The sequence below is a fragment of the Protomyctophum parallelum genome (assembly GCF_964188405.1).
Source record: "Protomyctophum parallelum genome assembly, chromosome: 10".
Lineage (NCBI taxonomy): Eukaryota > Metazoa > Chordata > Actinopteri > Myctophiformes > Myctophidae > Protomyctophum > Protomyctophum parallelum.
The window spans coordinates 45,515,772-45,543,567 of record NC_139704.1 but is presented as its reverse complement, the minus strand read 5'-3'; the positions used below and the strand labels follow the sequence as shown (position 1 = coordinate 45,543,567).

The 27,796-nt window shown below is 43.6% G+C and overlaps 1 protein-coding gene across 1 annotated transcript; it reads right to left on the bottom strand.

Annotated features, from left to right (window-relative positions):
- Positions 1-2,635: 2,635 nt before the first annotated feature.
- On the bottom strand, positions 2,636-25,450 carry oga (O-GlcNAcase). The gene is made up of 18 exons (XM_083775160.1): positions 24,846-25,450; positions 23,168-23,219; positions 22,970-23,067; positions 22,681-22,811; positions 22,372-22,543; positions 21,736-21,834; positions 20,272-20,556; positions 19,285-19,443; positions 18,901-19,091; positions 17,692-17,946; positions 17,305-17,535; positions 15,221-15,395; positions 11,110-11,195; positions 9,786-9,890; positions 7,757-7,854; positions 6,860-7,052; positions 6,081-6,243; positions 2,636-5,622 (listed from the first exon to the last, which is right to left on the bottom strand). Exons 1-18 carry the CDS (start codon positions 25,069-25,071, stop codon positions 5,486-5,488), a joined length of 2,856 nt encoding a protein of 951 aa, XP_083631286.1. The 5' UTR covers positions 25,072-25,450; the 3' UTR covers positions 2,636-5,485.
- Positions 25,451-27,796: the final 2,346 nt, after the last annotated feature.

The window sequence follows — 27,796 nt, the reverse complement described above, 5'->3', positions numbered from 1 at the left end:
AATCATTTGTTTAAAAGTAGCCCAGACCGCATATATTTCAGATGGTCGACATTTCTGTATTATAAATGTCTCATAAACTATTCATATTTTGAGATCAGATTTTTTGATTTTCATGAGCTGTATGCCACAATCATCAAGATTAAAACAAAAAAAAAGGTTTTAAATATTTCACTTTATGCACATTGAATCTAGAATATATGAAAGTTTCACTTTTTGAATATTATTTTATATTTTATATTATGGAAGAAAATGAACTTTTCCACATCAAATGTTTTGAGAAGCACCTGTATTATACCTACCTATATTACCTTTTGTGTAACTGTGCTCCCTAACAATTAAGTTCTGTTCAGGTGCTGTTCGAAGTGCAGGTGGCTTCCGTTCCGTCGTTTTAATTGCTGCACGATGTGCAGATATACTCGGTATTGCATCGTCCCTTAGCCTTTTCTTGCCCTTTTTATTTACAAACTGATCTGCCTCAAAGTGTGCCTAGTGTAGAGTAACGGTTGTTTCTTTTTAGATACACAAAGTTACACAAACACTTCACGTCAACATTATTACAGTGTCTTTACATTACCTCACTTTATAGCTTTCTCTTGTTGACATTCTCTGGCATGGTCATCATACCCATCCGGCTCACACTGACCAACCACCTCTTCCTCCTTTCAGGTTCAACTGCAGGGAAGCCGTAAAGTTTCGCCCCTTTCTCTGACCGGCTTTTGCAGCCGACTGCCTCACAGCCAACCATATTGCAGCAGCAACTGTCTACAAGGAAAGGAGGAGCAGAGCCCAAGCATTGACTGTATTAGAATGTAAAGGCTCAATTATATGGTCAATCAATATGTTCATTGCCGTGTTGGCTCGTGGAGAACATTTTTGTCAACACTCCATTTTTGCCACGACATACAAAATGAGTGTACAATAATATTACCAGAAATACACTACACTGACTGAATGAGTGAAAGGCAACAAGCCCGGCTTTTAATGGTCTTAAATCCCTTTATTTTAGAGCGTTTTGTAGTTGTACTACAACATAAACATTACAGAGACTTTAGTTGTCACTGTACAATACTTTAAAACAGTTGTCATTTTGCATACATACCTAAAATTGCCGATATCCGCGACGCTCTCGTTCAAAACATGAATGTACTTCAACTCCAGGCTCTCCCCCCAGGCTGGAGCGCGAGCAGCTGTGCGCACGAGCGCTTTCCGGGATCACGTGACCGGGCTGTTCTGTGCCCCCTCACTAACGCAACTCTTCTATTATACGCTGCCGGTTACCCCCCCCGGGTCACACAACATTTAAGCATCGACAGTAGTAGATCCACAAGGTCGAAAAGACGCGTTGAGCTTTATACTGCGGTAAATAGGCTGGTTTCCACCTGATTGACAAACAGTCATTAAGACATGTGAATCCCTTGACTCCTTCAAAACCGCTCTCAAAGGGCACCTACGGATGGCTGCAATTCGAAACTGGCCTCTGTAAAATCTGAATCCCCCCCATTTCCCCTCACTGTATATGTATCTTTTCCATTTTTGCCTCCTATATGATGAATTCCTGTTCTGTTCTTTAGCTACATAGAACTGATAGAAGTGTCTAAATTTTGTATGTCTCTAAATGTTTTGATGAATTGAACAATGTGGACCCTGTTGTAAACAAGTGTAATGCTTAATTGGGTCGTCCACTCACAGTTAACAGTCTTTTATTGAGTTTGTGCTTGAAATGTACTGTGATTCTGCAAACTGTTAATAAATATTTCAATCAATCAATCAAAAAGTTGGTTTCAGGTTGGATATATTCACCCAGTTGGATATTCGAACATTTTAGGGACCAATCATATCTCCAGAAAATCCAAGTTATGGTAAACCTGCATGATGTATCAGAATGAAGTTGTGTTTATAATATAAGCAACAGCTACCAACGAAAAGGAATAAACACTTAATGGTTTATTAGTTATGAATCTTATCTTACATACAAATCTTACATAAATTGTAACGTTTATGAAGCCCCCCCCCCCCCCCCTCCACTTCAACCCAGGTTTTCTTAAACAATTAAGGTATAGTCCAAAATAAAATGTACAATCTATAAGCTCTTTCAATTTCCAGGCTATGCTCGTCACACTTAACGAACGTGGCCAAGATGAAAGGACTTGCCTCAATAAGACACAACTGCAAAATGAACCATTTTAAAACAAGCGTGAAATATCCATCTCGATAACTAAAATAAATCATAATGGGACAGACAACCTCCTTTTTGACTGCCAGGCTATGATGGCCTTGGAGCTGAATGAACAGAATGCGGTTCTCAAAAAGGACCTCCATAATAACAAATGCCAAATGGAACCAAATGGACCCCATGGTTCCACCTGTACACACTCTCAAGAGTTAGACCTGGCTGTAAGAACATTTAGAACCCCTTCAAGGAACCCTGTGGGTTCCCTAGACCCCACCATAGATTGCCACTGCTGAAGACCAAATTATTCAACAGATGTGTTGTCATTAACTGGGCCAGGCAACTGACCAAAAATATATCAAAACCGATATCTAGAACGAATAAGCGTCAATCTTGCTCATGAAGGTTAATTCTCGAGAGGCATTTAGATTTTTACACAACAAATTGAGAAACAAAACTATCGTCTCGAGTGAATCGATTAGTTTTATTAACCACTTAACACTGTATTATACTTTGTTGTACAGTGGTGGGTGGTGAATATAGTCAATCTACACGGACCCTTGAAAACCTGCTCATTTCGTATACTCGTCCATTAACCGCAATCAAGACAAAAGTTTGAAATAATCGTGATATTGATTTGAAGTCATATGGGCCAGCCCCAACTGTCTACATTGCAGAGAATTATGCCCAGAGCCTGGGCGGCATGCTCCCCCCCCCCCTCCCTCATGTATCATAAGACGAGGTTATTCAAATAGCCTCTGCCACAGCAGATCCAATACAACCTCATACATACATGCACATCATGAATGAATGTACAACAGTATCAAAAACAAAACATCACATTGGCAGGCATCTACTGAAGTGAAGAGCATGAGGAAACAAAAACTGCTGATCCGTCAAAAATAAGCAACTAGAGAACACTTCTTTTATGGTTCAAAGTGCGTTCTTTTTTTCTCTTCCTTTTTTTAACTCGGTACAGTAGATTTACAAAAAAAATAAATGAAAGACATCAAGAGTATAAAACATTCAAGACATAAAGATACGAAAAAAAGGCCTAGAAATATTTGTTCCAAACCCCCTACTCTTTAGTATGGACGAGTAGTATGGTGGTGGTGGGTAATCAGTCACTTTGGTGACGGGATTCAGTGGTTCTCAGACTTCATCTTAATTTCAAGGACCACCATAAATCTTAAGAGTATAGTTACAGTCAGACCTGTAAGGGTGAGGGTCCGTTTGGAACACACCCCCCGGGGGGGGTTTCATAGTCTGGATTTTCGGTGGTGAGGTGAGGTGACCACCGCAACTACAACATGACGTCACTGAGCCGCGGTGAAGAGCAAACCACCGCTCTTCCCCCCCAGACCTTCTCTCTGTTTTTAACTCACCACCACTCATCCAAACCACAACATTGGCGACATCCAAACCATCGGAGCGATGGTCACCTCACCACCGAAAATCCAAGTCCCTGGACTTGTCCCTGGACTCCCACTTTTTCAGAACCACTCATCTTCAAAAACAAGTGCACTGACTGCCCACCCAGGGCCCCAAGGCTTTCACTGGAGAGAACATTCATTCAAGAGTGTGTAATAGCACAATAAAACAGTGCAGGAAGGAATGCAATTAAACAAGAAGGTGACCGTCGATCACCGCTGACCGTGACGAGCAAATCGGTCTGCCACAGTTTACCAGGCCACTGCAATCTCTTGAACGCAGCCAGATCAGCCACTGTTTTCAGGGGGCGTGGGTTAGTGGTTATTATGAGCGTTCAAACTCCCATCGGCTGTCATGACTATGGTATTTAAGCCTCATGTAGACTCTGTCGTATGATGGTGTCGTTTGCTGAAAATAGTGTGATGTTATCTTACGATAAGAGTATAAATAAAGCATACATTTTACCTATCAAATTCCTCAAACTCCCCTACACAATGTTTGTCTACATTGAAGGTTGGTTTTTTTGTGCTGAATGCCCCAGGTCTTTAACTGTCATGAGGGCCTAAACGAATGGAAATGTTATTTGGATATCTTTTTTTTTTTTTTTTATAAAATAAAAAAACTTAGAGTGACAGTCGTGCGAAGGAGTATAAATTAAGCATAGCTAGCTAGGCATACTGAGCGTGATGCTTAAAACATACCCAGTTAAAGAACAATTATGAGTGAGAAAAAAACAAGTATGACATATCTGAAACCTTTTGCCATCACTTTGCCAAGCCTGGCAAAGGCCAACGCATGTCACCAAGTTTTAGCCGAGTCTGACTGACCCGGGTTCGAAATAAAATCCAAGTCTAAACTCACTGGCGTCTGCGGCGTAAAACTGAAGTAAAAAAAAAAGTTAAAAGAAATTAACTGAAAGGCGAGAGTTCAAAAGGGACACAAGGAAAAAGGTGTGAAAACACGTGGCTTAAAAAAAAAGCAAAGCACTGAAAAGGTCTGGTTCTGAAAATCCAATGGAAGTTTCTCCCTCTCTAGAGCGAGACCGTGGAGATGAGTTTGAATCATTTAGATGTACCGGTAAGCTTTTTCCATTGGTAGAGATCAATTACTGAGGGCTCTCAAACTAACCACAGAAAGCCATAATTTCCACCTTACTTAATTATGCAGGAGTAGATATCTGTTAGCATATAAATGCCAGTTACACCGCGGCATGAATCAGTTGAACACTGTGACAAATCCAAGGCCTGCCGTTCCAGGTGTCACCTCACAGCCTACACAATGGTCACCTATACCTCCATCTCCAGATGCATTATTTCTCCACGATTCATTTTGTTTTCACCTCTGTCTATTTCAGAGACACAGACTCTGCATTATCTCATGGGAACCATACATACATAGCAGCTACCTGAATAAAATATATAAACGCATGATTTATACTTCGGGGGGAAAAAAACAAACAAAAACAGATCTACAAGATCAGCTGTTTCTTTGTACATCTAAGTGTAACTCAGCCATAATGCTTGACCTCCTGCCTTCTCTTGGGACGAGGAAACTCAATCCCATCTCGAATCAACCGACCTAGCCGAAGATCGCGGACGACTTCATCGTGGCCCTCTTGACCGTTTTGGATTCTGTAGAAGGAATTCAATGGAGCCACATGATGATGTAACGGTGTAGGAACGGTACCAGAAATCTGTACAGCCGCTGTGCTTCTTATCCACTATCTAAAAACAGATTGTCTGGGCGCTGTCGGGCCCAGATGGTTATCAAATATAAAACTCAAAAGTTTGTCTGATGAAGGTAGCAGACACATCTTTGAAAAGCCCCCAGAGGCCTGTTTCTCTCTCCACCACGCAGAGCCATTGTCTTGGTAACTGTTCTTTTTTAGAGGGTGCGTCCCATAATGATGATGTCTTTAGGGAAGCCCTCCATCTTGGCCACCTCGAAGCATCCAAGTTTATTATAGAAGTCCAACATCCTTTTATCGTTGAAACGCACTTCGCAGAACGCTCCGCCGGAACCTGGGGGTTTAAATGACACAGAAGGGGAACAGAAATATGTTTTACTAGTGGTGCACGATTATGAAATTATTAGGGGTGTCTCGATGCACTTTTTTCGCTTCCGATCCGATCCCGATACCTCAATTTCTGTGTTAGTCGATACCGATACCAGTGTCGTGATCTCATGTTGTGTTTATAGCTATCTAGCTGTATATCTCATGTTGTGTTTATAGCTATCTAGCTTTATATCTCGTGTTGTGTTTATAGCAGACTCCTCACTCAAATGTGCACTTGCAGTTTGGGCAACTCCAAAGAAAACTCCACACGCCCCAACATTTTATTTACCTGCCATAGTGTCAACCCCTTACCCCTGTGTCAGATCGGTGGTTAGACTGGCATATTCACCGAAACAGATATGACCCGATCCGATACTTGGCGTTCTATAGAACATACCAGAGTTCAGGCTCTCGGTCACCTACCGTTTGCCTTGAGGGAGGACAGCAGGCATGCCATCATGCTCTTGGCAACGCTGGGGTCGGTGACCTTGGTGTGGATGTCCACCTTGATGAGAGACGGGAAGTTGGAGAGGAAGGACTCCGGGAGGCCTTCCTCCACCTCTTCATGGAAGCTCAGCATCATTTTCTGCAAGTAGAGTAAAACACGCCATTTAACCACTTTCAACTTGGCTGGTGTCCCAATTTTTGGCACGTCATTCTACAATGTAGGCATTTAGCAGAGGACTGACAGAGCGACTGACAGCATGCACGGTACTAAGGACTGACAGAGCGACTGACAGTATGCACGGTAAGGACTGACAGAGCGACTGACGGTATGCACGGTAAGGACTGACAGAGCGACTGACAGTAGGCGCACGGTAAGGCCTGACAGAGCGACTGACAGTATGCACGCGGTAAACATAGAAAACAAATAAAATGCATACAGTGTAGTTTCCTCCCCGGAATTACACACAATTGGCGACACCCCCGCCGTCTGTGACGCACGTGGAATTGCCTCTCACATGAGTGGACCGGAATTAAAATAATTCCTAAAACCCCTGCTAAACCAGATGGCACCGTTACATGGCGTCTACGTCACACATCAGGAACAGTCAAAACAAATGAATACCGCCCGTCGGTGAGCTTGTAGATTGGCTAATATTTTCACTATTCGTTCGTACAACACAGTATAAAACACAAAACACACAACATCGTGTCACAAGATTTACAGAACATAAAAAGGGGTAAGGTGAGCCGCCTACGTCAGCCTCGGAGAGGTCCTTCTCACTGTCGGGTTTCAGGTACTTCTCCTGCATGAAGGGGATCCAGCTCAACTTGCACTTCTTGATGAAGGGCTTGACGTCCACGGTGCCCAGGGCGTAGCCGCAGATCCTCTCATCGTCCTCCAACACAAAGCCGTAGTCTGGACTCAGAGTCAGGAAGCCTCCTACCAAGCTGTGAAGACACCGCAGGGGACGTAAACACTTTATCTAACTGGACTCAGTCAGGAAGCCTCCTACCAAGCTGTGAAGACACCGCAGGGGACGTAAACACTTTATCTAACTATTCAGATTTTAAAAAAGAAAATGGAAACAAAAAGGAAACGCATTTTGCTTTTCAGGACTATTTTTAGCGTTTTTCCATTATTGATAGGGTACAGTAATTAGACAGGAAAGGGGGAGAGAGATGGGGAGTGACGCGTGGCAAAGGCCGTCGGGCTCGGGGGTCGAACCCGCGGCACGCCGTCCGGCTGGCTTGGCAGCCTCTAGGGGCCCAGACGGTTGAGCTAACCGCCCGGGCACCCTTTTGGTGTTTTAAGCATTATGTTATAATTTAGCTATTGAAAAATAGCAGATCTACAAGCTCGTAGGAGCTATTTTTGAAAAATCTTGAAAATGTAGTGCAAATCTTTGAATATATATTCTTTCAGAGCCAACGTTTTTAACTCAAATCTTTGCTTCTGGGGGGGGGGGGGGGGGGTCCCTGGAACAACATTTTCAGATGGGGGTCGGCAGCCAATTACATATAATTTGTGGGGGTCCTTGACATGAAATATTGAGAACCACTGACATAGAAACATGAGGTTTTTCAGAAAACTGTCACACACACACACACACACTTCGTAGCATATTAAGGGCACTCGGTTGATCAAAACATACCGGTCTCCTATGAGGTCGGGGTCCTGCTCAGGGAAAGGAACAATATCCCCCTCCATTCCTTCAGAGTACATCTCTTTGCAGATTTTATAGATTGCACCCTACACACACACACACACACACACACACACACACACAAGCACACACACAACACGCAATTGAGGTTGTGATCCGATTCAACGCATGCAGATATAACCTGCCCTTAAATCCACAACTTATTTTGTGAATACAATTCTCAAATTGCTTCAGAAAGGGGTAGTTTATTAAGACATTAAGATCCTGTGGTGAGGTAGGACACCTAATGGTTGACACGTGGTACTGCACGAAGCTCAAAAACGTAATTTAATTCATCATCTGCCCAAAATGGGCTTCTGTTATTAGCTCAGCAGATTTTGGTCCTTGTGCGCTGCGGGGGGAATCATATTTCAATCTGGGGTAGGCGGACATGAATTAAAGCGCTCTTAAAACCTGTAGATTTTCAAATGCTAATTTAGCTCACCCACGACGAGGCCTGATCAAGAGCTAGTGCTGAAAAGCAGTCCAAAGCTGACTTTAACACATTTTTGGCGGGAACCCCTTTTGGTGTTTTAAACATTATGTTATAATTTAGCTATTTTTGAAAAATCGTGAAAATGTGTCGCAAATTTGGAATATATATTTTTTCAGAACGAACGTTTTTTAACTCAAATCTTTGCTTCTGGGGGGGGGGGGTCCCTTGAACTACCGTACATATTTTCAGATGGTGGTCGGAGGCCAATTTTTGGGGTATCCTTGACATGAAATATTGAGCACCACTGATATAGAAACATGAGGTTTTTCAGAAAACTGTCAGGACTTTGAAGACATTTTTTTTAATTTTGACGTCAGGTCTAAATGGGTTAAGTGCAGCACACCCAGTTCATTGGTTAAGCATTACGGCCATGGTAGATTAACCTCAAAGCATTTGCTGCATAAACTAGGCCAGTTCTGATGGGAATACTCAACTTACTAGAACTTCACACTTAAGTTACACTAACGCAATTCAAGCAAAAATACATCCATTACCACCAGGCACGTGCAGTTAGAGGGGCAGGGGCTGAAATCCCATAAGAGGGCACTTTTGGCCCAAAATATAGCTGATCTACAAGCTCTCAACACGTCGCAGCGCGACGTGTAGATCAGCTATTTTCGGGGCACAACCCTGCACTCTTTATCTACTGGAGATGCGGTGTATATCGCATGTATTTCGAAAAACGAATTAGTTCAGGAGACAAGAAAGAAACAATTCTCCTGAATGCTGCCTTCCGGTATATTTGGCTTGGAAAGAAGAGGAGGGCATTTGCATTTCTTTCACCATGTAGTAAATGCTACATTCGTGGTCTGGAGAGGGCAGTTGTTTTACAGACGGGTAGCGACGCCCCATATCTGTGGGTTCAAGTCCCTGTCCATTACAGTGGTTTATAGCAGTTTGGTGGCCTTGGATCTTGAAAATCTCCACCCCCAATTTCCCAACACAGGTGAGCATGCATACACATTTGCCTTTTGAGAAAAAGCATGCATTACACCATTAAACCTTTCTAATACTATGAATAGACTGCATCCATTGATGCGGCCAGTAACTGCGACTGTCTCTTGGATAAAGACAACATACGTACACAACCACTTTAAACCTATAAACATTTTAACATGATAAATACGTTTAATATGATAAATACGACAAGCACGTTCTGACCCAATAGGTCAGAACGTGTGGCAGATCTGCAATATTTTTCTCCATTTAAAGGTATATTCAGTGATTTCACTTAATTCAAATATCACTTATTTTTTTGTTTTGTTGTGATAATCCTCCCTACTATAGAGTGTGCTGGCCATATAAGGAGTTCCTCCCTGTCCCCAGTTAACCCCTGGGGGTCAAAAAACCTTAGGTTTCGTTTTTGACTCTCTATCCTGATTGGACGAAAGGCTGGGTCCCACAGCCAAAAACGAAACCTAAGGTTTTTTGAGTGAAATCACTGAATATACCTTTAAAAACGTTAATGAAACAAATTCTCACCTTATCTTTGGGATAGTATGGCCTTAAGGAATAGACTTTGGAGGTTGGCATTGAAGGTGGAGGCTGGAAGAAAAGATCGTTTGCCGATTCTATTGGCAACAATCGCTGTGGACACCAAAACAAACGGGTTCAGTTCATCGGTCACTAGTGCTCGCTTGGCCATGGCTGACCGCCTCATGGTCCATTTGCTGCCGCTGAGCCACCATCAGATCAAAAAGAGCATGATGCACAAACCTGTGCCGTTAAAAAAAATAAAGTTCTATAAAATACAGAACTTCTAAAATACTCACATCCCTTGTTTGATCTGACAGTGGGAAAACAGCAGCAAACATAACATGACACCTTTTTTCTGACTGATAAACAAGCAACAAGCAAAAACGTCAAAATTCATATTTGTTTCAAACTAAATAAAAGCAGCGTTTTGGTCTGAGCAAGGTTTTGACTGGCTAAAGGAGATGCTCCTTTCCCCTCTTCTAAGGCATCGCAAAGTGTCGCTGCGCGGGAACCTCCTGTTGAGAAAAGTAATGATGCTTGCGCAGGAAGAGAACTGAAAACTCCAGGAGCAAAAGCCCAAGATGAAAGTTAGTCATTTAGCTGATGTAAAGTAATTGAATAGACTATTAACCCATTCTGAACGGGAACCCATTTTGGTGTTAGCATCATGTTATGCTTTAGCTATTGAAAAATAGCAGGTCTACAAGCTCATAGCTTGTAGGTCTGCTATTTTTGAAAAATCGAAGAACGACTGACATTTTTAGAATCTGATCTCAGGTCAGAATGGGTTAATCAGACCAGTGTGTGTCCAGTGGAAACCTCGTATGAATCTGATCTCAGGTCAGAATGGTTTGACTTCTAGGCTGGACAAGCGCGTTTGCTCGTAGAGTTTTCCGCAGGCGAACACGCTGGCGCTGAGATGCATGTATGCGTGCAAAGGGGGTGAAAGTGGGTTGTGGGGGGGTTACAATTTTTTGCGCTGTGCTTTTCCTGCAAAGAAATGAGATGTCATGAAAATAAAAACCTAGCCATGCTCGCTTGCAACTGCGTGCGCTAAGGGAAAAGCAGCATCTCCTTTGGGCAGTTGCTGAAAACATGTCTTAATTTATTTATTTTTGTTGGTTTTCATTAGGAAGTGCCATCATGTCAAACAGCTGGCCCTCTTTGGACCCCCAACTCTGAAATCCCATTTGGAAAAAATAATCTACTCAGCTCACCTTAAGACAGACCAAACCCTCTCATACCTGCGCACGCATTTAGCATTGTCTTCTTTTTTTACTCATAACACTCTTTTTCCATTTGATTGCTGTAGATTCAGTGCATTGGATACCTGGAACTCTCCAGCTAGACCTCCCCTAAAGGCCCAGGGCTCTTGGTCTCGACTAAGGAACTGTGCTGAGGACTGACTACGACACCCTGTTAGGAGCAGAGCCAAGCGGACATCGTTACCACAGGATGGGGGCTCTCTGACACAACATGAAAGGGAGGATGGTCAAATGGGGTGGGAGGAGGGGGAGGGGCAGGGGTCACAGAGGTATCTCTAGCATTATCCAAAGAAATATGTAAATGTAAAACTAAAGAGAAAAAAAAAAAGAAAGGACGTGGTGGTTTGGAAGAGTCAAATTATATATTAAAAAAAAAGCTTTCTGATTAAATGGGGCTCAAGCAACTAAAGCTTACGTCTCTAATTTTTACATGGTCCAATTTACGGACGGACTCGTTGAAAGCAAAACTGTGCCTCTGTGATTTGTATTCCCCAAACTCGGTCAAATGAAAATATAACAAACACGGCCCTGAGAAGGACCTGGCTATTTCCTTCGAGCAAAGGCCCACGGCCCAAAGATCGGATGCTATTCCATCGGTAAAGGAAAGCATATGCATGGCATTGTAATCCAGCAAAACTGGGCAAGATTCTACAAAATGTCTTCTAAATCCTGACAGTTTACTGAAAAACGTATGTTTCTGTGTCAGTGGTTCTCAAACTATTTCAAGTCAAGGAGCCCCAGAATTATATGTATTTGGCCGCCGACTCCCATCTCAAAATATGTTGTTCCAGGAACCCCTCAGAAGCAAAGATTTGAGTTAAAAACGTTTGCTCTGAAAGAATATATATTCAAAGATTTGCGCCGCATTTTTACGATTTTTCAACAGCTAAAGTATAACATAATGCTTAACCCATTCTGACCGGGGACCCATTTTGGTGTTAGCATCATGTTATGCTTTAGCAGATCTACAAGCTCATATCGCGCCACCGAGTGGCGCGATACGAGCTTGTAGGTCTGCTATTTTTGAACAATCGAAGAACGACTGACTTTTTTTTATTCTGATCTCAGGTCAGAATGGGTTAATCAGACCAGTGTGTGTCCAGTGGAAACCTCGTGTGAATCTGATCTCAGGTCAGAATAGGTACCAAGAGGGGTTCCCGCCCAGAATAGGTAAAAAAAAAAAGTCCAGAAAGAGTCCAGAATAATTCCCATGTCATGATAAGCAAACAAAAAGATGTAACTGCACCTAATTCAACAGTAAGCTTCAGCTGCCATCACCCCTCTCTGATCTCTGCACCTCGTCTGAAGTCACATCTTATCTGCCTCGTCACATGACTGGGGGAGCATGAGTTATCCAAGCCAGGAGGAGAGAGATATAAAGGAGGAATGAACAGCCCAACCTCATAACATCTCAACTTACTATTCAAAGACTAGACAGACCAGGAATTAAATGCACAGTAGCAGCACATCCGTGGGGGCCGTGTGGGGCATGTCTTCAGTGACTACACAAAGCACATGCTTTTTCCCCCCCGCTATCCAGAAGCTTATTTAAAAGCTCAATAAGCTTCACAACAAGCGGCTTATCGTGATTCTTGACAGCAAGAGGAGCCATGTCTCTTGTCTGTCTTCTATGGGCTGTCATGTGACCAGACAAATGCAGCGCGCAGGGTGCCGGAACACCAAAAAACAAAACACACATCAAACCTCTGAACTCTGACCTCTGAAGAGCTGGCCCAATACAGCACACAGGTGGTGCACCCACGAGAAGGAAGTCAAGACTTGCTTTGAATCGGACGGTACCCTCATATGAGACGTGCATGAGAGACCAACGAAACACCCACAGACCTCTATGCTAGCTCCGTGGTAACCAAATCTCCTTCACTGACAATATGATGGCTAAATTACAAACGTAGTCACAAACGCATCAGCCATTTTCGTCAAATGTTCACCCCAGAATAGGGACGACAGGTCTTTTTTTTTTAACCCAAATTAGCAACCAAGTCTGTAATAAAGACCTGAACTTGGTCAGCGTAGCAATGCAACAGTATTGACCCCCAAATAACTCGGCCATCAATACTAAAGGTGACCGTTTGTTTACTGACTGTACAGTGAAACTAATCCCAGGATCACATTTCTAAAGTCGGGTGTGAATTCCCTTGAGTAGGTGCACCAAGGGCTGGTCTGAACCATCTCTATCAGCCTACTGGTAGAAACAAAACAAAAACAAGTTAGAGAGGAGCTGCCAGAGAGAGAGATTTTGGAGTTAACACTTAATATTACTGGGCTAAAATCGCTGCGCAAAATGTGACTTCATCCGGGGGCTGCTTCCTTTACTTCTAATCTTTTTTATATATGAATTGACCACTCTGACTTAAAAAGGAAAAACAAACAAAAAAACCTGATCAAAACATGAACAACAATCAGATGACAGATCTGCACTGTGCAAAACTAATCGGCCACTGTCGATCCAAAAGCAGTAGAAACGTGTGTACACTGTGTGGATTCCTTCCATCTGTACATAGTGAAGGGAGAAAACAGTAGAAAATCATTATTAGTAAGTATTCTCAGCAGTCAAGCACAAAAACCAGGGAGGTAGTGACTGACTGCCAGCTGCACAGCATCCAACACCAGTAACGGAGGGCTAAAAGGCTGTAGTAACATGCTATGCTAATACTAGCACAGGTTCAAAATAAATGACGACAGGAAAATGTCATTTTCGGGGGAAATTAAATATCTACAAAAGACAAAACTGTGAGCTCTGCTTCCCCGTTGCTGGTGAGAGCCATTGTCATAATTTTGCATACCAGAGGTATTGCTCTTTGACTGATGTGTGGGGTTTGCCAGTGTGGGCATGCTGCCTGCTGTGTACGGCAGGTTAGTCCTCAGCTGTACCAGCTTTTATAGCCGGACAGGACAGAAACCTGTGAATGAAACTGGGTTACAGGGCCATGCTGGTGCCTTTACACTCCCTTCAAAGCAACACTCCGTTAAGGTGGAGTCATCGAGACTACTGAATGACATTCAAGTTGTATCATGGTGCTCCCGTTGCATTTTGTGAGAGTGTGTGTGTGAGAGAGAGAGAGAGAGAGAGAGAGAGAGAGAGAGAGAGAGAGAGAGAGAGAGAGAGAGAGAGAGAGAGAAGGCAAAGGTATGGGAGAGAAGGAGAGAGAAAGAGATGCTAACAGATTAGGCTTGTTTAATACGAAATAAGTGAGTCAACCTCGATACAGTTTGAGAAAATCATTCAGAGGGTTTCTATGCATTTGGGTCCTCTTACTCAAGAGAGGATGCTGCTGAAATACAGTCAGTGCAATTAGCTCAATATGGGTTCACCTGTGTGCAAAACAGCTGAACGGGAAGGAGCCGTGTCCTTCATGTTCCAAATGTTCTCAGATCGGTTCGGAGATGTAGTGCACCAGAATGGCCTTCCCCCAGTCACCTTGCTGTCCAAGCTCGCGTGCGCGCTAGGGCATGGGGGAGGTAGGGGAGGGAGATAGGGGGATTTTCCCCCAGTGCCCATCCCCACAGATAAGAGATAAGAGATGGAAGCAAGTGTGTCTGGGTGGGGGAATGCAACAGTGTTGTTGTACTGGACACACAGCAAGCAGCAGTGACCCAGCTGGAGACCACAGAAGATCTAGTTCTGGTACAACCCAAAATGGAGAAGCTGTCGTGGCTTAGCGTACGGTCAGTATTAGCAGTGCAAGTGGCATTCAGTCGGACACGTTAAAACCATTAAACACAATTGTGTAGAAAAAGCACACGAGAGCAATACATAGAATCAAAACTACTACGATGCCATGTGTGTTGTGGCCGAGTTGGTTGGAAGGTGATTAGCTCAAACTAGAGAGGCTGTTAGAGGCTGCTTAAGTGCTCACCTGATGTACAGGTGGGGAATGCAGTCAAACAACAAGCACTACCATCTGTTATGCAGATTGTGCAGCATATGTCTACGATTATATATGTGCAATGTGCATGACTAAACTATGAAGCACTAGCCAGGAAGAGAAATTCCTTGCAGCCACAACGTGATCGCTCGCAAATTGGTCATCGAATGCTTTTCTGTGCATTTTAGCAGCTTATCCAAAATAGGGTTGATACTTGCGTTGCTGGATTTGGTCAGGCTACATTTTTTGTTGCATCTACTTTGTGGGGTTTAGTGGTTGTCATGCATACCTAGCCACTGGACAAAAGACTTGACCATAGAAATGATGCTCTTGATGTCCCAGATGTAGGTGTAGAGGTCGTACAGGATGGTGCGGTTGGCGGAGTTGGACAGGCGGGTGAACACCTGGAACACGTTGCAGCACATGTCCTCAAACTGCTTCGCCCTCGCCTGCCACTCCTCTACCTGCAGCCAAAAGACAACAAAAAGTGGTGGAATTAAACCCCATGTTTCTATGTCAGTGGTGCGCAAACAGTTTCATATCAAGGACCCCAAAAAATATATGCATTTGGCTGCCGACCCCAAAAAGACAACAAAAAGTGGTGGAATTATTGTTGAGCCGGTCGGGAAAATAGTCAACCTGCATTCTCGTCTGGAGACATTTTTGTGGCGACACAGCACGCAACAAAGTATGACTCAAGCGTGTAACAACATGAGCACAAAACAATACCTTCACACAGACAACTTGCTTACATCTAAATTTCTGTCTTATTCACCCGGTCATACTGTATACATCTGTAATTTCAGGGGACTTTTTGACATAACTGTAATACTCTTTGACTCAAATACACCAGAGTAAAGGTCTTACTTCATTAAGTAAATGCAAGCTTCCACATCAGCAACACATTTCCCACAGAGCGTAAAGGCTACACTGGAGAGTGTTGTGCTTAAGGGTCTAAACACTTTTAAGAAGGTTGGGGACCACGTGGTGACCTCTCTTCCAGCCCAAGGCTTCGTCCATTACAGATGGTTTATAATCGCATCTTTGCTGTAATTACAAACTACCATGGATACCTCGTTAGAGCAAAATGCACCACCCAATGGGCCGTATAGGAAGTACACCTCCACCATTTTGTTTAGTAGCAGCTGGATGTTAACCATTTTCAGTTTCAACCTGTCCCCATATATTGTCATTATAGGCAAATTCTTGTCAATTCTTTTTTTTTAATAAATACAAAAATTTTAGCTCGAAGGTCAGTACTTTTTTTTAGGCGTACGTGATTTTTGCAAAGACGCATACTACTTAATTTCTACAAAGAAATTCGTTATCTACCAGTATCTTTTTTCACTGATGAAAAAAACTAAATAAAAACTAAGTTATGACTAAAGCTATGACTACATAACATATATTGACAATTTCAATTTCAAATATTAAAAAATAAACACTAGACAAAAATGTTAGGGGAGTACTAGTGTAAAAGGAGATCCAGGTAGAACCAAGACAAAACATTGTTTGTGTACCGATGCGTTCCGTTGTGAGCTTGTGGATCGGCTGTTTTCGGCACGCAGCTAAGTTACAAATCAAGCCTTACGATGCCATCAAGGCCCGCCAAAATACATTTCAGTCGACTAAATCGACTGTAGGTTTAGTAGACTAAAATCTTAGGATATTTAGTCAACTACACTAAAACTAAAACATTTCAGATGACAAAATTTCACTAAAATACGACTAACTTAATTTGAATACATTTATGTCACATCTTTTATGTGAAAAAGTGTAAAAGTTCCATAAAAATATTAGGGAAACTTTGACAGGAAAAGACTCGCTCACCGTATAGAAACTAGAAGTAAAACTCCTTAGACTGAGACCTTTATTCTATCATGCTCATAAAGTGCTCTGTGCTCAAAGTGCAATTAACCCATTCTGACCTGAGATCAGATTCATACGAGGTTTCCACTGGACACACACTGGTCTGATGAACCCATTCTGACCTGAGATCAGATTCTAAAAATGTCAGTCGTTCTTCGATTTTTCAAAAAATAGCAGACCTACAAGCTCGTATCGCGCCACTCGGTGGCGCGATATGAGCTTGTAGATCTGCAATTTTTCAATAGGTAAAGCACGACATGATGCTAACACCAAAATGGGTGCCCGGTCAGAATGGGTTAAAAAGCAAACGTTTCGGTTTCCTTATGTTTTTGAGACCACCGCTACCGTAGTTAATTTTGAAAAAAAGGACGAAGAAAGGCACAACAGTTTTCTCAGTGCTTCTATAAAAATATTATAAATATATTAAATATAAATTAAAAAAATGACTAAAACTATGCTACATCACGCTGAAAAAAAATGCACCCTGGATGCATGGGTGCATACCTCGGGGTCCTTGCCCTTGCAGTTGACACTGACGCTGCTGCTGTTGGCCCTCAGCCAGTTGAACTCCTTCAACATCTGCACGGCCTTGGGCCCGTGCTCGTAGGGCAGGTAGAACAGCTCTGCCAGCAGCGACAGGTCGTCCAGCGTGAGGGGCTCCGTCGTGAACAGGGGCTTCTCGTCGGGGCCGGGCACGAACAGGTCCTGAGGAAACTGAAAACCAGCCACGAACATCTAGCCGGACGGAAGACGTATGCTTGCATTAGGGGCCCACAAATAAGGACGTTTGAGTTTGCAATTATTATGAAAATAGCCAATCTCCGATCATCATGCGATCAGGTAAAAGCTGCGACGTGCCTACAGGCAAAACGTACAGTAAAAAAAACGTACCTGTTTCAGTTGCTCGTCAGTCTGCATGGGGGCAATGTCACTGCCAGAGTCCTCCTGGATGCACTCCTCTGGGGACTTGGACTCCGCCAGGCTCTCCTTGTCCGTGTCCATGGGCTTCAGGTCGTCGGCCATCTTGTCGCCCAGGGTGGGAGCGATGGTGAGCTTCTCCTCCGAGTCGGGCTGGACGCCCCCCGCCCCCGGCTCTGCCTCGTCCTGCTTCTCCACCACCATCTCCATGGGCTCCTCGACCTCGGTCTAGACCAGAGAGGACACGGTGGAAAACATTTATCTTCCACACGGATACGCACAGACGTCTCAAAATCAGGAGAGGGGATTTGTGCCATCTGCTTCTCAAAGTAGGGTTTGGGGATCACCAAGGGTCCTATAAATATCCATTTATACATTGGCTATTAAAGCAAACGTACAAGCTCAAAGCGGTGTCACTTCTTTTTTTTCAATTCTTTGGAACAAATGTACTCTTTTGGGGGTCCCTGGCACGAAACATTTTCACATGAGGGTCCAAGTTCAATAAACAATGGACTAATAATGAATGAATTGCATTTTTATAGCGCTTTTCCTTGTGCTCAATGTGGTTCATTCATTCATACATTGGGAGGTGAAGCCAGCGTCGAACAGTCGACGCCATCGTCCTCACTTCCCACATTCACACACCGACCGTGGCGAGCTAACACCGACCGACTCATTGGAGGCAATGTAGGGTTCAGTGTCTTGCCCAAGGACACTTCCACATGTGGACAGGTCGGAGGAGCCGGGATTCAAACCGCCGACCCAGGGATCATTGGACGACCTGCTCTACCTCCTGAGCCACAGCCGCACTAGTAAACGTACCTCCTGTCCTCCCGGGTGTCGTTTGGCCATGGGGTGGTTCTCTGGGTCTAGTAAACGTACCTCCTGTCCTCACGGGTGTCGTTTGGCCATGGGGTGGTTCTCTGGGTCTAGTAAACGTACATCCTGTCCTCACGGGTGTCGTTTGGTCATGGGGTGGTTGTCTGGGTCTAGTAAACGTACCTCCTGTCCTCACGGGTGTCGTTTGGCCATGGGGTGGTTCTCTGGGTCTAGTAAACGTACCTCCTGTCCTCACGGGTGTCGTTTGGCCATGGGGTGGTTCTCTGGGTCTAGTAAACGTACCTCCTGTCGTCACGGGTGTCGTTTGGCCATGGGGTGGTTCTCTGGGTCTAGTAAACGTACCTCCTGTCCTCCCGGGTGTCGTTTGGCCATGGGGTGGTTCTCTGGGTCGGGGCAGAGCGACGACGCCGCCGTAGACATGATGGGCTGTTGGAACACCCCGGTGACCGTGGTGGCGGAGCAGAGCGGGGCGACGCTCTGGGACAACGCGTCCAAGGCCGCGTTCTTGGCATGGCTGAGAGCCACCTGTCGGCCTGGGAAGAAGAAAAGCATAGCCTGTCTTAACATGATGTTGCATCATCACCTAACCTAGTATATAAAAAAAAACTATAGCTGTAGGCTATCCAAGAAGCATAATTTACACGTAATACAGCATAAACCACAAGTGCTGGCACATAAATGTGGAACAGCGCGGTATGGAAAGTAAAGAAAATAAACGTGACTTACTATTGTATTGATGAGGCACCAGGAACTCCCCCAGCCACTCGGTGAGGGCCAGTTTCAGCGCCAGCTGAGGGCTGTAGTGCATGTCTGTCTCCAGCTCCTCATCGCTGCCCTCATTCTCCAACTTGATCTGGATGGACACGGTACTGTCCTCCCCATCCGCTGGGCAAAGAGGGAAAAAAAGAGGTAAGGAAATAGAGCAGGGGTGGGCCACTTTGACGATGGAGAGGGCCATTATATTTCCATACTCACTCCAGAGGGGCCACATTGCATGCATGTCATAGCATAAATAGCCAATGTACAAGTTCAAAACGCGCGTTTTGAACTTGAGCTAATAATTTTTTGCCATTTTTAATCCTGAAGTCATTTTAACTAAATACAAATATTTTGGACATAAAAAAGACAATAACATTATTTGTAATACTACTCAGCAAGCTACAAATTTAGACTGTAAGTAATTAAAGCAGGTCATGTTTGCATGTTTGGAATTGCAACAGCTGAAATCAGTATATCAGTATTCCGAAATTAATCTGAGGGCCACATTAAGTGAAGGTGGGGGCCACATGTGGCCCGCGGGTCGCCAGTTGCCCATGTATGAAATAGAGAGAGAGGCGCACCTTTACTGCTATACCAGATGATCTATGTGAGCAAATGATTGGGACAGTAATACTTTATCCACTTGAAGATATAATTAGTCACATGAACCCCTAACATCCCTAATCTGGGCATGTTATAAATACGGGTACAGGCTTTAGTTCCGACATACTATTGATCCGAAACTTCGGACCTTTGGTGTGTCGGAAAAGTGTGCGCACCCTACCCCATCAATACGCCGCGATTCTGTGGAAATATGTGATGTATACAAGCTTGTAGATATCCTATTTTTGCGGAAGAGATGTGGTGTAGATGGGGGGGAAAAGGAGGTGACCAACTATAGAGGGGACAAAGTATATAAGCATTAAGTGGTTCAATTCACTTGATCATACTCACTCATCACCACGTCCTTGCGCACTCCATTCATATTGGACTTGTACCAGGTGGCCAGTGTGTGGATGGCCACGAAGTTGGTCTCGAACTCGCAGTTGGGGTTGGTGAGGACGCCCTTCAGTCTGGGGATGAGCTCCGTGGAACGCCCTTTATAGGGACCCAGGAACAGTCTCTTCTGGTCATAATCGTTGGCGTGAATATTGTCCCAGATCACCGGAGCCCTCCGTATGATCTTAGTCACCTCCTCGATAGACTCCACCGTGATGTCTTTGGACACCACCTTTGGACCTGTAGGAAGGAATCACACAGCAGACATGCATCATCTACCGACCCAACATTATCTTTCATACGAGTAGAAGATTTAACCCATTTTGGGGAAGGGAACCCCTGTTTAAGCATTATGTTATAATAATTTAGCTATTGAAAAATAGCAGACCTACAAGCTCGTAGCGCGCCACCGAGTGGCGCGCTACGAGCTTGTAGGTCTGCTATTTTAGAAAAGTCGTGAAAATGTGCCTCACCGTCTTTGAATATATATTCTTTCAGAGTTTCAGTTTTTAACTCAAATCTTTGCTTCTGGGCCTGGAACAACGATATTTTCAGATGCGGGGGTCTGCGGCATATTACATATATTTTTTGGGGTCCTTGACATGAAATATTGAGGACCACTGATATACTGTAGTAGTCTCGGATACCCAGACGTATTTATTTCCAGGGAGGAAAAAAAAGTCTGGTTCTGAGTCCACTTCAATTCGGCATAGAGTAGAGCAAACATTGCTCACTCTCTGCTGATTTCTGATCGTCTGCACCTTTGTTAAATTGACACAAACGCACACATGTACACACACACACACTCCTCTCTCTCTCTCTGTCGCTCTAAGTAATTAGTCTCATGTCGCGCAGCTGCGCATAGTTTCTCCCGGTGGATCCTGCCGGGAGCTAACCTGACGCTGCCAGATCCAAGAAGCTTGCTACACAAAATTGTTTCACAGCTTATTGGGATCTGGGATCGCGGAAGCAAATTCAATGACGGGGCTGTTCCTTTTTTTCAAGATACTTGGTAGATGATTGGATGGGACCGTCTGTCTATCACCGTGTGGGCGTGCAAACACAACCAATCATATTGACGTGTCTATATAGCTTCACATCCGGTTTCGCACATATCCCGCCCTTAGCTCGCGCTGATTGGTTAGACCACGGAGCTGTTCGGTGTTAGCTGAACTCCCTGAGAGATTCCAGATGGATGCTGTGTTGGGGAACATGGTTACCCAATACCGCCCCCATCTGGCAAAGTCAGGTTAGCCGGGAGCTGCCTATGCCATGAAAAGCATAGGTGAGTTCCAGGCTACTTGTATAGAAACATGAGGTACATTTTAAAAAATACATTTCTTTTTAATTTCGACGTCAGGCCTAAATGGGTTAATACAGTCAGGCTCAGCAGTGATGATGAAGCAGCATCAGACTCACCGGTCCATAACACTTCGATCCCTGGCAGCAGCTTCTCTCCCACCGTGTGGAGGTAGGGGGACTGGGCAACATTTGGGTAGCAGAAGGTCCCACAGTACTCTGCATTTCAGGCAAAAAGGAACACATTAGTTTATTTGTTTTAAAAATGTTTTAAAATTGTAGAAGATTATCGGATTGGCCGATATATCGTCACCGATATCTTGATTATCAGCTTGATTAGTTTATTATTTATTTTCATTATTTTTACAGGGGAAAGATAATTATGTTGCATTTGATAGAACAAATCATTTGAGGGTATAGTATTTAGTTCAGCTCCCTGCACTTTTTTTATATAATAATAATAATAATAATAATAATCTTTATAGTCCCGAAGGATATTTGTCTTCACAATCTGTTCAACACCCACATCAAAAACAACACAGAGCACATAACACAAGACGATACAAAAAGAAAAAACATGAGGTCCCCACTGTGTACAGAACCATTCTATCGGCGGGGCAGTTTGTTTAATGCCGCGATGGCTGAGGGGACAAAGCCTTGTTATGTGCTTTGAATTTTGGCCATCAGTCTCTCTTATATCGGTTGATCCCTATAAAGATTGTAATGTAAGCATGCACAGCCACGGGAATGACGTACCTGTAGGACAGAAGAGAAAGTTGGGTGGCCCTCCGAGGTACTGGAAGATGTCATTGGTGAGGGACACCTGGGCGTGCGCAAACGAGCTGAACACCTCTCTGTCGGCCGGGCACATGTTGTGGTCGATGTCGTCAAACAACAAGGCGAATGACTTGCAGCCAAATTGAGAAACCTATTAAATGGCAATTATATAATTAGTGAAAAGCGTTTGGACAGAATGGACACATGCCGATGCCATTGCAATGTGTGTTATTACATGTTTTTAAGAAGATTATTATGAAAAAACAAAACAAAACGCTGTCTTCTTGCCTGATCGAGCTTCCTCTTGAGGGTAGCCACCTCCTTCTGATTAGAGAAGGTGATGTCGAGTCCGGGGGAGATGGCGTAGATGAACTCTATCCCGTACTCCTTCGCAGCGCTGATCAGAGTCATGAGTTGCTCTAAGACAGTCGAACAGATCAATCAATTATTGACGAGCTATTACTGAGAACTTCAGTGAAATACAGTTTCAAAAATGTTTCAAAACGAAAACAGTTCAAATTGACTGAGTCCGACTGACTTGGGCCTTCTCTAATACGACGAGATATAATATAATCACCTGCTTCTTCGACCGAGTACAATTCTCTCCAGAACATTCTGTGTTTGTAGTCGTCTTTAGGAGCATAAAGGTATGTATTTAGCCCCCATTTTTGTTGCCTGAGAAAAAGTGAGAAACGGTGTCAATGTCGAGCTGAAAAATCACCAGTCACTGTGGTGCAGTGTGTGTGGTTTAAATAAAACACAGAGAAAAGCCTACCTTCTGAATAACTCCTTCCTTTGTTCCATTGTCCATGGCCGACCATAAAAGCCTGTGTCAAACAAACAACAGCGTCAATTAGGGATGTTAATAGTTAATCGATTAATCGCCGATAAGAAATTAGTCGGTAGTCGTTAACAGTTAATAACTTATCGTAATTCATCGAAGATTACGCGGTTCTATCATTGGGTGGTTTTCTGTGAATGCAATGCTGTCTGTGCGCACGTGTAGCCGAGGAACGCACATACAAAGATGCCATTGCCTGGCCCTGTATTGTCAATGCTCAAATACATATTTGTTTAAGGAATATAATATGCCTTTTGTATTATTTCCGTATATCAGCTAAATGTAGATTTGTATGTTAGACATTGAGGGAAATTAAGATTCTCGTATGTTTTACAAAAACGCTGATCGATAACCTTATCTTAATGTATCAATGAACTATTAATGCATGAATCGATAATTCACATCCCTAGCGTCAATACAGTCCGAGTCTACCGACATTCATCAGTTCCATTACTAATGGCCCTCCTGAAGTATAAACGGTCCTACTGGCCACTGTCCCTGGTGTTTTGATTGATTGATTGAAATATGTATTAACAGTTTGCAGAATTACAGTACATTTCAAGCACAAACTCAATACAAAGAACTGTGAGTGGACGACCCAATTAAGCATTACACTTGTTTACAAGAGGGGTCCACCTTGTTCAATTCATCAAAACATTTAGAGACATACAAATATACACTTCTATATAGTTACAGAACAGAACAGGATTTCATCATAAAGGAGGTAAAAAGGGACAAGAAACGTATACAGTGAGGGGAACGGGGGGGGGGGGGGGGGGGGGGGGGGGGCGGTGGGAGTGATTCAGATTTTACGGGGGCCAGTTTCGAATTGCAGCCATCCGTAGGTGCCCTTTGAGAGCGATTTTGAAGGAGTCAAGGGATTCGCATGTCTTAATGACTGTTGGTAGGGCGTTCCACATTTTGGTGGCATAGGAGGGTGTTGTAAACTGTTACTTCTGCAGAGATTAAAATAGGGTGCATGTTGCATCCCAAAACGCACTTTATAGTTAAGGGACGGAATAAAACAACCACCTCTGCATCCACGGGATGCACTACTGTACTACTGTACTGTTCACTTCTACGCCACTATACATCTCAAGGCAAATATTGTACTTTTTCCTCCTCCTGTCATTTGACATTTTTAGCTACTTTGCAGATTATTATCCCCATATTATATACCTACATTAACCAATTCAGCATATTTTCTACCTACAACAGATTTTTATACATGTTTACCTTGTGCTTTCTTTTTTTATTGTTACTTTTCACAAGAGTATTTCTACATTGCAGTATAGATACTTTTACTTAAAGGTATATTCAGTGATTTCACTTAATTCAAATATCACTTATTTTTTTGTTTTGTTGAGATAATCCTCTCTATTATAGAGTGTGCTGACCATATAAGGAGTTCCTCCCTGTCCCCAGTTAACCCCTGGGGGTCAAAAAAACCTTAGGTTTCGTTTTTGGCTCTCTATCCTGATTGGATGAAAGGCTTAGGTCCCAGCCAAAAACGAAACCTACGGTTTTTTGAGTGAAATCACTGAATATACCTTTGAATACAAAATGTGAGTACTTCTTCTTCCGCCACTGACTGGCTATGGACTTCATTTACCTTCCACGACTCCACTGATGAAGGGCCTCTGGCCGTTGATGGTCTCCAGCACCGGGTGCTCCTCCTGGACCTCCTCCGCCACGGAGCCATTGCCCGGGGATCCCAACACCTCCTCCACCACGCAGCAAGCCTCCGGCACCGAACACGGGTTGGGCTCCACCTCAACCTGCTGCTGCTGATGCTGGGATGACGAGTCCACCACCAGCGCCTTGTCCTTCTGGACCATTGTTGTCGTCGTCGTCGTTGTTGTTGTTGTTATTATTGTCCTAATGTATAAAAACGAGCCAACCCAAGCGGCACAACTGTACTGACAACGAAGGCGTTGGGTTTGTTTGATTTAGAGCACAGCCCCACCCGACCCCGCGCGCGGACCAGTCTGCGGCTCACCAGGAGGCCATTAGAGGTGGAATTATTCCGCGTCACTGTCTGGGATTTTTTTTTTAAAGCGTATGTTAGAAATTATTATTATGATTATGATTGTTGAAAGACTGCTGCACAGCGCAGTTGTGGTTCGGTGTCTCTTATTTACGCCAATTGGTGAAGAAAGTAGATGTTAGTGGTGTTTTCTCCCCTCTATGGACTGTGCCTTCTTCCTCCTCTTTCAATTTTTCCTCTGGTTCTAGTCGGTTCTTCCTGTTTACACCGATTGCGCATGCGCACATGACCGGATAAAACCGGTCGAATCCAGATCTGAGTGACACCAAGACCGCCAAGATGTTCATATTGGAAAGAGAAGCGTCACGACCTCTCTCTGCATCTGAACTTTGCGTTGCCTTCTTTACTTTTACCCACTTGTTGTTCCCAAACCTTTTCATGTCAAGGACCCCCAAATTGACACTAATTAGCCCGCGGACCCCCCATTTGAGCCAGGGACCCCCATTCCAATAAGAGAAGATGTTTGCGGCTCTAGCAGTGATCCTCAACCTGTTTAATTCCAAGGACCCCCATGCATTCGTTTATACGGATTACGGACCCCCATTTAATGGCATTTCTATCTCTGGGACCCCCAATTTATATTGCAAAATCAAACTTAATTTAACTCTGAGTGTGTACAAATGGAAAAATATGGACCCTGAAATGGTTGAATGGTGGAAAAGTATCTTGCCACAAAAAAATTAATGTACGAATTCCAATCTGGCTTCAGAACATCCCACTCCACTGACACATGCCTCCTCTATTTGAGCGACCACATCAAACAAGAGGTGGATTCTGGCAAATACTGCGGCATGGCCATGCTGGACCTCCAAAAAGCTTTTGACACTGTGAACCAGTCCATAGCCTACTGGTAAACAAGCTGGCCCCTTGGCCTCTACTGTTCCTGATATATGTTAACGTCATGACATCAGCTTGTGACTGCAACTTGTTCCTGTTTGCAGATGACTCAGCACTGCTGATCTCAGACAGGAACAAGCTGCAGGTTGAAAAGGCCCTCAGCTCAGAGCTCTGTAGAATCTGCACCTGGCTCGCTGATAACAAACTATCTTTACATCTGGGAAAAACTGAATCCATTCTCTTTGGTTCAAATAGTAATCTCAGCAAGGCTGATGACTTATTGATTAGAGTGGATGACAATATTATCACACGAAAAGAAGAAATGGCCGCCAACGTAATCAAAAAAGTCAACCAAAGAACAAGATCTTCAGTGAGGATCTCCTCACTGGTAAACAAAAACACCTTGAAGACCCTAACAGGAGCCCTAGTACAAGGTTTCTACGCAACTAACCATGTGCAACCCAGATTCGGCACAAACAAGGGACTAAATTATTTTCTCTCCTATATGCCACCAAAATGTGGAACGCCCTACCAACAGTCATTAAGACTTGACTCCTTCAAAACCGCTCTCAAAGGGCACCTACGGACGGCTGCTATTCGAAACTGGCCCCCGTAAAACATGAATCGTCCACAGTTAACAGTTTTGTTTTGAGTTGTGCTTGAAATGTACTGTAATTCTCCAATCTGTTAATACATTCATCAATCAATCAAACCCGTTAGGGTCTATTTGGTTCCATTTGTACTCTCTGAGTTACACACCCATAAGGGTCCATTTGGTTTCTAATCTATAATTCAGCTGGGGACCCCCTGGAACTCTCTCAAGGACCCCTGGGGGTCCCCGGACCCCACTTTGGGAACCACTGATGTAGACAACTTAAAAAAAAAATTTAATTGAAAAATATATAACAATTACAATTTTGTGGGAGGAAAAAACAGCATAGCCTATCTACAATTTGTATACCGGCTATTGTATTCTCAATTGCCTAATATACATTTAAATTATGCAGCATACAAATACCATATTTGAACCAAATTAAACCACTTGGTATCTTTAGTGAAAAACGCATGTTTGGAAGGGGTTAATATTAGTATAGTTTTAAGATCATGTTGGCTTTTTGAGAAGAGAAAGACACTGATAGGCTAATATCTAAAACATTAGACAGTACAACATAATGGTGGCTCGAAATGTCACAATGTCCTCAGATGCCCCTTTTGCTAAACCGACTGTGTGTTGAACATCTTTTATTGTAGTCTACATCTCTGCCCATATTAGGAATGCAACTGGAATCCGAGCCGCCATGGTTCCAATACATTTCAAATGGAAGGAGGTTCTTCTCATTTATGAATTATGTCTGTGACTGTGAGCCCTCTGTTAGCCAGCGGAATCATTGGGAAATCATAGGCTAGTAGTGGACTTACTTATCACTATAATACAACACAATAAGCTAGACCCACGGGTAGAATGGTTATTAAATGGTGTTTATAATAGGCTAGTCTTTGTCCAAATCACTTCACAATGTGCACCAGTCTCCACTTGCACAAAAGGCATGATTTTATTTATATTTTGACCCCATGCACGAACCACGATACACCTATGTAACAGTATAATCGACATTGTCATTTCTTCATTTCTCCCCCTATTAATGCAAATCATATGGGAGATTGTGCTTCTTTTTTTT

What these genes read in the sequence shown, in the direction of transcription:
- oga (XM_083775160.1), bottom strand. Translation starts at nt 25,071, where the DNA reads ATGGTCCAGAAGGACAAGGCGCTGGTGGTGGACTCGTCATCCCAGCAT. An exon ending in GCGCAAGGACGTGGTGATGA is followed by an intron (nt 19,444 to 20,271) that starts GTGAGTATGATC and finishes CTCTTTGCCCAG; the next exon opens with CGGATGGGGAGGACAGTACC. An exon ending in GTCTTTTGTCCAGTGGCTAG is followed by an intron (nt 11,196 to 15,220) that starts GTATGCATGACA and finishes TGCTCCTAACAG; the next exon opens with GGTGTCGTAGTCAGTCCTCA.